The sequence below is a fragment of the Pantherophis guttatus genome, chromosome 3 (genome assembly GCF_059756535.1).
Source record: "Pantherophis guttatus breed Tessera chromosome 3, ASM5975653v1, whole genome shotgun sequence".
NCBI classification, from domain to species: Eukaryota; Metazoa; Chordata; class Lepidosauria; order Squamata; family Colubridae; genus Pantherophis; species Pantherophis guttatus.
Window position 1 is genome coordinate 123,123,615 of NC_142065.1, and position 13,444 is coordinate 123,137,058.

Below are 13,444 nucleotides of genomic sequence, written 5' to 3' on the forward strand. Positions count from 1 at the left end.
AAAGATTTGCTGACACTATCATAAAAAGAGGCTTGGATGTGAAGGAAAAGCCTTCTATCAAAATATTCACCACAGAAGAGTGGTGAGTTACCTGGAAGGTTTGCAAATTAGGTATTACCAAGAAATAGAATAGGAAGAAAATGGGTCCCTTTGTTTCTCGAGGAGCTACATGAAATTGTTGGGAGCATGGGGGAAAGGTGGAGAGTGGTTGTGCACAAAAACTCAATACAGGTAAGTCCTTAGTTAACAATGACAATTAGGATCAGAATTGCTGCTGCTAAGCACTGTGGTCATAAAGCAACATGCCACTTGAAGGTCCTGCTTAGTGACAGCAATTCTAGCAATTTTGATTTCCATCGTTAAGTGAGACATTACATGGTTGCCATTTGCAACCTCTTGCCAGACTCCCCATTAGCTTTGCTTGTTTGAAGTCAGCAAAAAGGGGGAAAAAGTGGGGGGGGGGGAAAGTCAACCACAGGCAACTGTGACATTACTATTGCAAGCCAGGTGCCAGAATTATGATCATGTGAATGTGGAGTCAACTGAAACTCTGAGAACTGGTTGCAAGTACCACTCATTTAGTGCTATTCCAAGTTTGAATTGTCACTAAATGTGTAGTTGTTAACTACCTGTAGCATAGCTAAAGGAGACAATAGTAAAAAACCATGAATTTGATACAATAGTTTTCCAAGCTAAGCAATAAGTGGTAAGTTCTTGTATCATGGTGGAGAATAAGAAAATAATTTGCTCCTGGACATGTTTCACAACTAAGATTAACCATATTTGTACACAGGTGGTTGATAATAGAACTAATTCCTTCTGCTTAGTAATACTTTTCAACTGTGCACCTTCTCCAAGGCACAATGTTTCTGTACACTGAGCAAACTCTATCACATGGGAGATCAGGGTGGATAAAAATCAATGATTTTTTTTAAAAAATCAAAAAAATCAGATTTTTTTAATTTAAATCGGATTTTTTTGATTTTTATTGAATTTATTTTAATAAAAAACTTTTGGGGTAAAAACCTATCGTAAGATAGTTTTCTATTTAAGATACATAAATAATTTAGTTTATTCAGCATGAAATGGAGCTTAGTTATGTAGCATGAGGCTGTATATTCTGCAACACTGGGACTATCGGTGAGTCAACAGTGGGTCAAAGGAGTAGCAGAGATGACAGTTGCTCTTTAAAAATTATGATTTAAATCGAGTTGATTTAAATCAAGCCTTTTTACTAGTGATTTAAATCATGATTTAAATTGTGATTTAAATCAACTCGATTTAAATCAAATCCACCCTGTGGGAGATGCTAAGTTCTTCTCTTATCTTACTCCAATATTCCTATGGAACGGAGCCAGGAGTAACTACAGAGGGAAATTAAGCCTACTAAGAGAGGTACCAGTAGATTTATCTTTTCAGTATAAATCTGTTACTTTGAAACTGGAAAAAAACCACCCCAAAAAGACTACATGATGAGTTATAAAACCAACCTCCTCTAACTATAAGTAGCTACAGTATAACTAACAAAAATAGGGAAATAAGATAGAACTGAACCAGTGTATTTTGGATAGTTGAAACAATAGCTGCAGTTCATCCGAAGGCAAATGTTACCAACAATTTTAAAAACTGTTTGAAAATCTTAATTCTAAAGGGCCTCTGGCTGCAGCCAGGACACTTTTTCAGAGAGTTGATGTTAAGAAAAGTAATTCTTCCTCATTCGCTCTGCAAACTTTTGCAATGCATACAATTTTGTACTACATGATAAAGGTGTGATGGGTAAGGAGAATGCCTGTCAGTAGCTGGCAAGTTGTAACACATTTAATAAAGGCCTACAGAGTCATTTTGATGCTGTATGCCAGCATCCCCAACCTTTCTAGCACTAGGGATCGGTTTCGTGGAAGATAATTATTCTATGGACTGGAGGGGTGTTTTCACATGCAACCTAGATCCTGGGCATGCACACATGGAAGTTTCACTAGCTTGCCCGCCATTTGCATGGCGTGGTTCCTAAGAAGCCATGGACCAATACCAATCTGCAGCCTGGGGGTTGGGGAACCCCTGCTAGACCATACCGCCATTACAAATATAGAAATCTTTGCAAGAATTTATGAAAAGTATCTGGAATTGATGAGTAGGCAACATATGTCCTTATGAAGCATGAAAGATATAACTAGGAAGTGGCCAACTAAACATGAATTCTCTGTGGAGACTAACTCTGGATTTTTCAAGAAACCATGAGTAAAACAAGCCATGATTTAAATTAGTAAAGATGGATAGTAAAGAAAAGTGAACCCCACGCCCTGCAAAAAAATGGAGCTCAAAATATCTTACTAGCAACCCCAGAAAAAAGGAACTGGGTGGAAATCAGAGTAATATATTTTACAGTAGAGGTCATGTTACTAATCAAAGTTCCTGAAAAATTACAAGCATTTTTGAACACTGAAAGAATGCAAAAGTATTTGTTATGGATTTTACAGGAATTTTGTTTTTACTCTTAGAGCTCCAACTATTTAAAACTACAGTCAGGTCCAGAAATATTGGGACATCAACACAATTCTAACATCTTTGGCTCTATACACCACTACAATGGAGTTGGAATGAAACAAACACAATGTGCATTAACTGCAGACTGTCAGCTTTAATTTAAGGGTATGTACATCCAACTCAGGTGAACGGTGTAGGACTTACAGCAGTTTGCATATGTGCCTCCCACTTGTTAAGGGACCAAAAGTAATGGGACAGAATAATAATCATAAATCAAACTTTCCCTTCTTAATACTTGGTTGCAAATCCTTTGCAGTCAATCACAGCCTGAAGTCTGGAACGCATAGACATCACCAGATGCTGGGTTTCATCCCTGGTGATGCTCTGCCAGGCCTCTACTGCAACTGTCTTCAGTTCCTGCTTGTTCTTGGGGCATTTTCCCTTCAGTTTTGTCTTCAGCAAGTGAAATGCATGCTCAATGGGATTCAGGTCAGGTGATTGACTTGGCCATTGCATAACATTCCACTTCTGTCCCTTCAAAAACTCTTTGGTTGCTTTTGCAGTATGCTTTGGGTCATTGTCCATCTGCACTGTGAAGCGCCGTCCAATGAGTTCTGCAGCATTTGGCTGAATGTGAGCAGATAATATTGCCCGAAACACTTCAGAATTCATCCTGCTGCTTTTGTCAGCAGTCACATCATCAATAAATACAAGAGAACCAGTTCCATTGGCAGCCATACATGCCCACGCCATGACACTACCACCACCATGCTTCACTGATGAGGTGGTATGCTTAGGATCATGAGCAGTTCCTTTCCTTCTCCATACTCTTCTCTTCCCATCACTCTGGTACAAGTTGATCTTGGTCTCATCTGTCCATAGGATCTTGTTCCAGAACTGTGAAGGCTTTGTTAAACGTTGTTTGGCAAACTCTAATCTGGCCTTCCTGTTTTTGAGGCTCACCAATGGTTTACATCTTGTGCTGAACCCTCTGTATTCACTCTGGTGAAGTCTTCTCTTCATTGTTGACTTTGACACACATACACCTACCTCCTGGAGAGTGTTCTTGATCTGGCCAACTGTTGTGAAGGGTGTTTTCTTCACCAGGGAAAGAATTCTTCGGTCATCCACCACACTTGTTTTCTGTGGTCTCCCGGGTTTTTTGGTGTTGCTGAGCTCACCGGTGCATTCCTTCTTTTTGAGAATGTTTCAAACAGTTGTTTTGGCCACGCCTAATGTTCTTGCTATCTCTCTGATGGGTTTGTTTTGTTTCTTCAGCTTAATGATGGCTTGCTTCACTGATAGTGACAGCTCTTTGGATCTCATCTTGAGAGTTGACAGCAACAGATTCCAAATGCAAATAGCACACCTGAAATGAACTCTGGGCCTTTTATCTACACATTGTAATTGGGGTAATGAGGGAATATCACACACCTGGCCATGGAACAGCTGAGAAGCCAATTGTCCCATTACTTTTGGTCCCTTAACAAGTGGGAGGCACATATACAAACTGCTGTTAAGTTCTACACCGTTCACCTGAGTTGGATGTACATACCCTCAAATTAAAGCTGACAGTCTGCAGTTAACGCACATTGTGTTTGTTTCATTCCAACTCCATTGTGGTGGTGTATAGAGCCAAAGATGTTAGAATTGTGTCGATGTCCCAATATTTCTGGACCTGACTGTATATAACTTATAACAAGATCGAACCTACCAGTCACAATAATCTTGCAATTTAATAGCAAAGGCATTTACATTATACACATACAATCTTTGAATCTTCCATAAAATTAAAGAATCAAATTACATTCATATATAGTAACTACAGGTTGAACCATACATATAGGAGTTTCAAAGGTTGTTTCAATCAATGCAATGCAACCCTCCACTGAATAATCAGAATCAAAAACCAAGTAAAGTAAAGGTAAAGGTTCTCCTCGCACATATGTGCTAGTTGTTCCTGACTCTAGGGAGCGGTGCTCATCTCCATTTCAAAGCCAAAGAGCCAGAGCTGTCCAAAGACGTCTCTGTGGTCATGTGATCGGCATGACTAAATGCCAAAGGCACATGGAACGCTGTTACCTTCCCACCAAAGGTTGTCCCTATTTTTCTTTGCATTTTTTTACGTGTTTTCGAACTGCTAGGTTGGCAGAAGCTGGGACAAGTAACAGGAGCTCACCCCGTTACATGGCACTAAGGATTCGAACCGCTGAACTGCTGACCTTTGCCAAGCGTTAAGACGCTCAACGTCTTAACACTGAGTAGTATGGACCTTGAACTTGTTTGGAGGTTCTAGCAGGGGAGCGCAGCTATCGTATACCCTTGACCGAAGATCGGTACACTCCTTCTATCTGGGATGGTTGTCCTCTTCCACCGAGCACGCAGCTTTGGGAGGGACGCACATGGAGCGGTGAGGGAGGAAGGGGACACCCGCCTAGCCAGCCAGATCAGCCGAATCAACCCTGGTGATCAATGGGGTGACAGATGTCACAGCCAGATCGCCTTCACATCCACTGAGTAGTATGTGCTGCCAAATTATGACATCATGATGATTGTATTAATGACTCAATTATTTTTAGACACAGATGTGTGAAATCTCAATTAGTCTGCAATCCCAACTACTATTTTGTACCATCTTTAAAATGCTTAATTTACATATTGATTATTTCTATATAATTAATAATGAATAACCAAAATGGAAAGTTCCCCTCCCTACCCCCATCCAAGTTAAGCGTCTTATACTAATTGGACCAGAAACACGCATTCCAATATTTGGTTGATAAACAAATTCTAAGCCAAAGGTAGGGTTGCCAGATCTTTAGAAGAGTCCTAGGGCAATGAAAACAATTTACATGCAGAATTATATAAAAACCACAATAAAAACCAGATTGTTTAAAAAGCAACTCAACAAATCAAAAGAAATATGAAATATTAGAAATTAATTTTAAAAAATCACTGATATTTTTATTATTAGACCACTAAATTGCCTGTTTCTAACCTGTTGTTCTCTGACGCACTGTATTTCTTGCTTTCTCAATTCCTGGTACTCCTGAGGTAGTAGCACTCCTAAATCTCATAGGTTCCGCAACATCAGGATGATCTCTCCAGCTTAAAGAAAATGATCTTCCAACTGCAGCTCCTTTTTGAGATTCCAAAATGCCACCTTTCAATAATGGAATGTACAGCAAAATTAACCTTTATGTACTTAGAGAATTCAAAAAGATCAGATTGTAAATAAAAATCTAATTGACAAGAACAGGTAACCAACAGATTAATTTCCAATACAATTGGAAATTTAAATTGTCATTTAAATTGTTTAAAATGAATTCTAGCACCAAAACTGTAAACAAATTCTGATTTCAGGAATGTAATTAAGGACAAGAAAGTAACCTGCTTATACATGTTGGAGAATGTCAAATTCCACTGAGTAGGTAAAATAGGTACTTTTTAGGGGAAACCATATATAGAGTGCTCATGTAAACACATGGTCCCCTTGCATGACCTTTCAAACGAGCCCTTTATATACTGTATTTAGAATAAGCTATAAAATTGCATTAGAGTGTAATATTTGTTTTTAGTAAATAAATAGCATTTATTATTTTTCTCATTTCATACAGATAATTTCATTCATTTCTTTATCATTTACCTCTTCCTTTTTGTATTTTCTCTTTTTGTTCACTTAGCTTATCTAGTGGCAAGTTGGTCATTTCAACACCGTATACTGTTCTTGCTAAAACAGATGTTAGAGAATCCATTATATTAGCCCATTCCATTATTAGTTCTTCCCAATCTGTAAGGGATGATAGCACACGTAGCAACTCATCCCAGAGCTCACGAGAAATATAAACACTCAAATTTGCCCGGATCCAAGCCACAATGAGAGTCTGCGGTTAAAAGACAAAGAAGAAACGAGAACAGATTGGATTCTCATCTTCAAAGGAATGAAATTCAAATGAACCGATTTTTAGGTAAACCCTGATTTACAACCATTTGTTTAGTGACTGTTCAAAAGTTACAATGGTTCTTTAAAAAGTGACTAATGACAGTTTTCACACTTATGAGAGCTGCAGCATTCTCCACAGTCACATGATCAAAATTTAGATGCTTGGCATTTATGACAATTGCAGTGTTTCAGGATCATGTGATCACCTTTTGTGACCTTCTGAAAAGCAAAGTGAATGGGGAAGCTTACTAACTAACAGCTGCAGTGATTCACTTAACAGCTGTGGCAAGAAAGGTTGTAACATGGGGCAAAAATCATTTAACAAGTCTTGCTTAGCAATGGAAATCTTGGGTTCAATTGTGGTCGTAAATTAAGGACTATCTGTACATATTTCTAAAAAAAGGAAAAGATAGATACATTTATACCAGATTAAAGTGTTATTTCAGGTTGATTCTCTAACTTAAATAAATATACACTTAATATTAAATGATGTTAATATAATGTTCCCATTGTAAAACAGTTTATTCTGACAACATAAAAACCTGTTGCAGAGTTGAGCCACTTCCAGAATTGTGTCTCTGAATATATAATATATAATGAGATCAATACCTATAAGCCTATCCCTAAGTTATTTAGTGGGGAAGTAAAACTGTTATTTCAAACAATTTCCATCTAGTTTTGAGAAACTATTTCAGTCTTAAAGCATGAAGAGGCCTATATTCATATATTCAACATATATGCCATTTATTCCACCTCCATTTTCCTGTTCTCTATGCTGAAATCGTAGGAATATTGCAATATATTGCAGTATTAAAACTACAAATTTAATTACAGGAAGTGACTGACATAAGACATTGTGTTTAATGATAATTTAAAATTATATAAAGCACATCTAGCTGTTGTAAAATGTTGCACAGCCCCCCCTGCAGACACATGATCTCAATCTAGGTATCTGGCAATCTGTTGCACTTACGAATAGTTGCCAAGCATCCTGCAATCATTGATCACCATTTGTAATCTTATCTGCCAGCTTCCTCAGAAAGTCAACAAGGAAGGTGGCAGGGAAGGTTACAAGTTGCTCCTACCTGCTGAGAGGACTCCCTCTCGTCTCTGTGGGCTGGCTGAAAGAGCTGCCTGCTGAGGGGAGTGAAACTCCTTTAGCGGGATGGAGAAAGGGAGCTTAGATCCTAAAGGGCTGAACTCCATTTCTCCATCCCACCGAAGATGTCCCCTTCTGCGCGAGGAGAATTGAACTCATTTAGCAGAAACAGAACTCAGATCCTAAGTTCATGCAAGGAAAGATATTCCTTTCCTTATGTGGAGGGGAACTCAACCCCTTCAGCAGAGTGGAGAAACACAGCTCTGATCCAGATGATTTGAATTCCATTTGTGTACTCCAAAGTACACAATGTCAGGCACAAAGAGGAACTGGCATCCTTCAACAGGCAGCTCTTTTAGCAAGAGATGAAAGGGAGGCAAGATCCAAGCAGGATTTTAAACTTCTGATCAGAGAGGGAGCATTATAAGGTAAGAGTATGCGATGCCTCAGGCAAGTGGGGGAGGCCCTGGAATGCCTGGCACACGCCATACACAAGTGTCTCTTTTCAGCCTCCTTTTCAGGGACTGAAAATTGTCATTGCATTTAGACAGAGAGCCTTTTCACCTTCTGAGTGGAAGCATCCTGCATCCCTGGCATGGGACTCCCTCCATTTAACAACCTCAACTGTGAGTACTGGGACTGCAGTCTTTGAGCAAAGCAGTCATGTGGGTAGTCATATCACTTAATGACCACTTAACTCAATAACTGAGATTTCAATCTGAAATTGTGGTCATTATACAAGGAATAATGAACATCATATATTACAACATTTAATGTTCTTGTCATTTATATGCTTCTAAATGTATGACAAATATATGATCTTGCTGTATCTTGTTATATTGTGCTATAAAATATAACTCTGCAATACAATTATTTTCTGTGTAGCTGAGACTAGATAGCATATAAATTTAATTAATTAGGTATAGCACTTCAAATAATGTTTAAATTACTTGAGACATACCCGAAATAGTGAACCTGCTAAACTTTGACCAAATGCATCCTTTATTTGATCATCTTTGGAGTTGCTCATGACAGCTTCTGTTATGCTAAGAAGCATTTGCAACATATGCTCCCTAGGATAAAATTAAAAATATATATTATACTTATGAAAAATGTAGAAATTTGCTAATGGTATTTATATTAACATTCTCTCATAATAATGTTACACTACCATCATAGGTACGTCTAACAGCTCTGAAAAAGTTACAAAGTAAGAGAAGTAAATATTAGGATTGTGCACACTTAAAAAATTAGTACAGGTAGCCGTCGACTTACAACACTTAGTTTAGTGACCGTTCAAAGTTACAACAGCATTGAAAAACGTGACTTATGACCATTTTTCACAGCATCCTCATGATCATGTGATCAGAATTTAGATGCTTGGCAACTGGTTCATATATATGATCGTTGCTGTGTCCCGGGGTCATGTCATCACCTTTTGCAACCTGTTGACAAGCAAAGTCAATGGGGAAGCCAGATTCAGTCACCCACCAGGTTACTAATATATCAACTGTAATGACTCATTTAACAACTGTGGCAAGTAAGGTGTTTTGACCCAGCCTTAGCAGAAGCAAGAAATAGACTCCTTGTCACAAAAAATCCCTCTTTATTTACTTCTTTAATTGCATTCACCCACCGAAAAGTCCCAGCAATAGTCCTTCAAAGAGTTAACTGCAGTAACAAATCTTATCAGTTCCTTATGATAACTGCAAGGCCGTGAGCTCCCAGCTGAAAGACTGCAAATTAAGTTCTGGCAAGCAGTCTTTGTGGCACGAAACACAATGAGCAAAATCTTCAGAAATGTGAACTGTTGTCTCCTACGATAACCACTCCCCTTTCCTTCTATTTATTCCCCAGCCAGGGAGGGGTCATTCAGTGTCCATGTGTGCTTTGCTTCCCGAGTTGACTCCTTGTCCTCCGTTGTTCCCCTCTCCTAACTGCTCTGCGCATACGTGCATCTGGAACAGGCTCCAGCTGTTCTTCCTCCTCACTCATATCAGCCTCCAAAGGCAGCTGCCTCTCTGTGGCTGGGAAATGTTGGATGGCCCTGGCTCTATCTCTGCATCTGACACAGAGCATCCATCAGAGCCTTCCCCAGAATCCAGAACTGGCCCAAGTTCCTCCCCAACCCCCTCATTGTTCAAGTTTGCTGCCAGCTCTGCTGGCAGCTGGCGGGCCATAACACAAGGTCATAAAATGGAGCAAAACTCACTTATAAATCTCACTTAACAACTAAAATTTTGGGCTCAATTGTGATCATAAATTGAAGACTACCTGTACTAAAAAGGGATTTGGGCCTTATATAAACACAACGTCCCTTTACTAGTCATTAAAGGAGCCTATCTTGTTTTGAGGCATCAGTACCAGCTTGAAAAAAGATCCTGTTGTTTTAAGAAGCCTGCTCCTTAAAATTAGTGCAACTCTTAAAGCAGCGTAATTAATCTTTCATTCAGACCCATATGGAAAGCACATGCCGGCAGAAAAATATTATAAGCACAAGCATTTTAAGTATTTCTTACTACTCATTTTCTAAGAGTGCACAACCCCAAATAATATTTTACCCAGGTTTCCCCAACTTAACTATCCTAAATACAGGCGATCTTCATTTAACAACCATTTTTGTTTGGTAACCATTCAAACTTACAATGGCACTGAATGAGTGGTACTTACAAGTGGATCTTGTACTTAATCAGCAGTGTTCCATGATCATGGGATAGCAATTTGCTATTTTTCTTGCCAGTTCCCACAAGTAAAGTCAGTGCGGAAGCTGGCAGGAAATTGAAAATTTTGGTTCCATGAGATCTTCGCTTAGTGACCTGTGTGGTCCTTGCTTAACTGTGGCAACCTGAACTGTAGGAACTGCCATCACTAAGTGGCACAGTCACACGGTTTCTTGACTTATTACAGCACTGCTTAATGACAGAGTTCCCAGTCCCAATTATTGTTGGTAAGTGGGGTTTACCTAGATGTAGTTTTTACCTTTTAGTATTCATAATAATGGCAATGCCAGCTGGGAATTCTAGGAGGTAAAGTCTACATATTTGGACAATACACAAGTTAGAGAAGCTGTATGATTTTGTATTTAAAATGTTTTCATTTAGACATGTAATCATTTTACTAATAAAGGTAAACATAATGATCCCTTTATGAAAACATCAAGATATCTATTTTTGTTAACCAAAGAAATAGTAATATTATGACAAGTTATTTAGATTTAACATTATCAAAAGAGATTTCAATTGAAATACAATAGAAAAACATTGCTGAATGTCAGAAGTGAAACTTTTGGCCAAAAGTGTATTATGCCTTCTATAGCAGGGGTCTCCAACCCCCAGTCTGTGGATTGGCACCAGTCAGCGGCATGCCAGCAAGCAAGCAAACAAACAAGTGCAGCCCCATCCACGGGATGCAGGCAGCATGCAAAATCACTACCCTCCGGTCCATGAAAAAACCTTTCTCCATGGAACCAGTCCCTGGTGCTGAAAAGGTTGGGGGCCACTGTTCTATAGGATTCAGACTCTTTGAGGTCTTTTTATAGAAGCTCTCTATGCTATAATAGCACTCAGAAATTAAAAAGAAGAAAAAGTAAAGCTAAGGACTTCAATAAGAAACATACTAACCACCCCTGGTTCCTGGCTTCTTTATCTTATTATTCTGATAGTTTTGTCCAGGAGAAGGCTGCATAGAGGTTTAGAACCCAAATGGGCAGAACTTGGTAGATGCAAGACTATTTATATGGATAAATCAAAAGCTGTGTCACTCTAATATGCTCTATCTGTTACTACTGTGATTTGCAAACCGCATTATAAAGCATTTGCTTTATTTTAAATATATTTACATTACTTAAATATTTAGCATTTCAAATCAGGTCTTACCTAAACCATGTAATAAACCATGTTTTATAAAACAAAGTATAATTGTTGAGTAAATTATTTTTATTAGCATTTAGTTTTATTTTTTATTTATTCAATTTCTACGGCCACCCATCTCAATCAATGACAATAATTTCAACTATGCTTTGAGTTTTTAAAAACAATGTCCTAAAAACAAAAGTCCTGAATGAATACAATCCATCATGGAAGTTTTTCATTCATTTCCCTATGGTTTGGAAAGATCACAGTATAATATTGTATTTGTTCCTTATGGGAAGAAAGGCACAATATAAATTAAAACAGAAGTGGTAATAATTGACAGCATTCTATTTGTTCAGCCATGAAAAACATGTATTTCAAATAATCTTGCCATATAACAATATGTTTTTTTCCTAGAAAGCTTTGGGCAGGTCTTTCCTAAATTTCTTTCTCTGATCATTAAGTGACTGCCAGCTCCTACCTCTCTTGTCTGATTGTTTCCTAGGCAGCATTTCCTCCTCTTTCCCCAAGGTCATTCACAACATTCCATTACAGATAAACATACCAGGTCTTTTTATTCATTGAAACTTCCATTATCATGCGCCTATATATACTCAAAACTGCTCTGCAAGAAGTTATCTGCTCTTTAAGTAGTTCAGGGGCTTCATTGCATGGTTCCAATAAAAATATGTTTGCAGAGTTTGTCAAAAATACCTTTATATTTTGAAAGAAAGAGGGGAGGAGGAAGAGGGAAAGGGAGAAGGAGGGAGGGAGGGAGAGAGAGAATGAATATAAATTTATTCAGGTTATTTTGAATAATTTAACAATATATTCTTCACGACATTTAGGATTAAATTAATCTATTCACAAACAAAACATCACCCTTACAATAATTTCATACTGAGAGTTATAAAGAGCACAGTCTTTTGCACATATTACATAATATATTTAGATAACTCTGCCATTTTTTATCATTCTGAGTTTAGAGAATTATAAATCCATTTTATAATAGTATTTTGCTTTCTAATAAAAATGGCAATTTACTCATTGAACTGTTTTAGATTATAAAACCTAACAGTCCTGAATTGAAACGAGAGCAAATATAGTTTTGGAATAGATATGTTATGGAGATGTGCATTAAATATCTTTTCTAAAAATCTATACATTAGGAAATGATCTGTATTTCGAAAGTTAACAGAATTCACCCTAGTTGCAAACTAACCTCACTATAAAAAGTCTCTGGTGACCCCAGTAACTCTAAAAAGCTTATATAGCCAGATTGTCTCTCTGTATAAATTTCAAAAACATTCTAGAACTTTGTTAAGAGCAGTGCATGCCTTTCTGCTTAATTCAAACTGTCATAGTGATCTGAGAACAGGAGAACTGTTGGCAGTAAAGAAGGAAGATGTACAGGATTATAAGCAAACAGCATAATTATCTCTGTACAAACCAACATAAAGATGATTAGCAAGCTAACCTACCCAGCAGTGATATCATTTAAAAAAAAAATAGTTGGGTCCAAAGCATTATGCAGTGAAACAATTGAAAATGGTAGCGTATGAACAGACTATCATAGCACAGAATTTTACATAGGTGAACTGTGACCATGTGCCTTTCTTGCAAAAGTTAGGAGAATGCTTGAAAAAGGACGTAATGATCATGGGAATAAGCCCTGATTAACTAAAAAGAGCCATCATAAGAGAATTTAATCATAGTAACAATACAGAGAAACAGTTGTTGCAGTGACTCATGGATATTCTCAATCCTGGATTACATAGAAAACATTATTCATTATTCAGGGGTTTTAAACAGTTCATTTTCAAAATGCTTTGAGTATAAAATTTCTTGCCTCAAACATGAATTGATTATTTTCAGCAGCAAAATGAGCTGCATTTGAGTACTCTGGAGTGTACAGAGGATTTCTGTTTATCTTTTAAAAACTACCTCTTCCAAGCCTTTTGATCTTGGTTCTTTGATTTTGGGGAGGGGGGGAGGGGAGATAATTTTGAGGAATGTGAAGGAGAAAGAGGACAAAATATGGATGTTGATCAGAACTCTTCAGATTTC

The 13,444-nt window shown here is 37.8% G+C and overlaps 1 protein-coding gene across 5 annotated transcripts in view; it reads right to left on the bottom strand.

Moving 5' to 3' along the window:
* Positions 1 to 13,444, bottom strand: part of RALGAPA2 (Ral GTPase activating protein catalytic subunit alpha 2) — a 172,026-nt gene that overhangs the window by 125,976 nt on the left and 32,606 nt on the right. For all 5 annotated transcript variants that reach the window (XM_034411756.2, XM_087890205.1, XM_034411753.2 and 2 more), the window contains exons 13-16: positions 11,943 to 12,091; positions 8,488 to 8,599; positions 6,131 to 6,368; positions 5,483 to 5,647 (exon numbers count right to left, since the gene is read on the bottom strand). In XM_034411756.2, the coding sequence (XP_034267647.2) occupies positions 5,483 to 5,647; positions 6,131 to 6,368; positions 8,488 to 8,599; positions 11,943 to 12,091 (664 nt within the window). The remainder of the gene's footprint in view (positions 1 to 5,482; positions 5,648 to 6,130; positions 6,369 to 8,487; positions 8,600 to 11,942; positions 12,092 to 13,444) is intronic.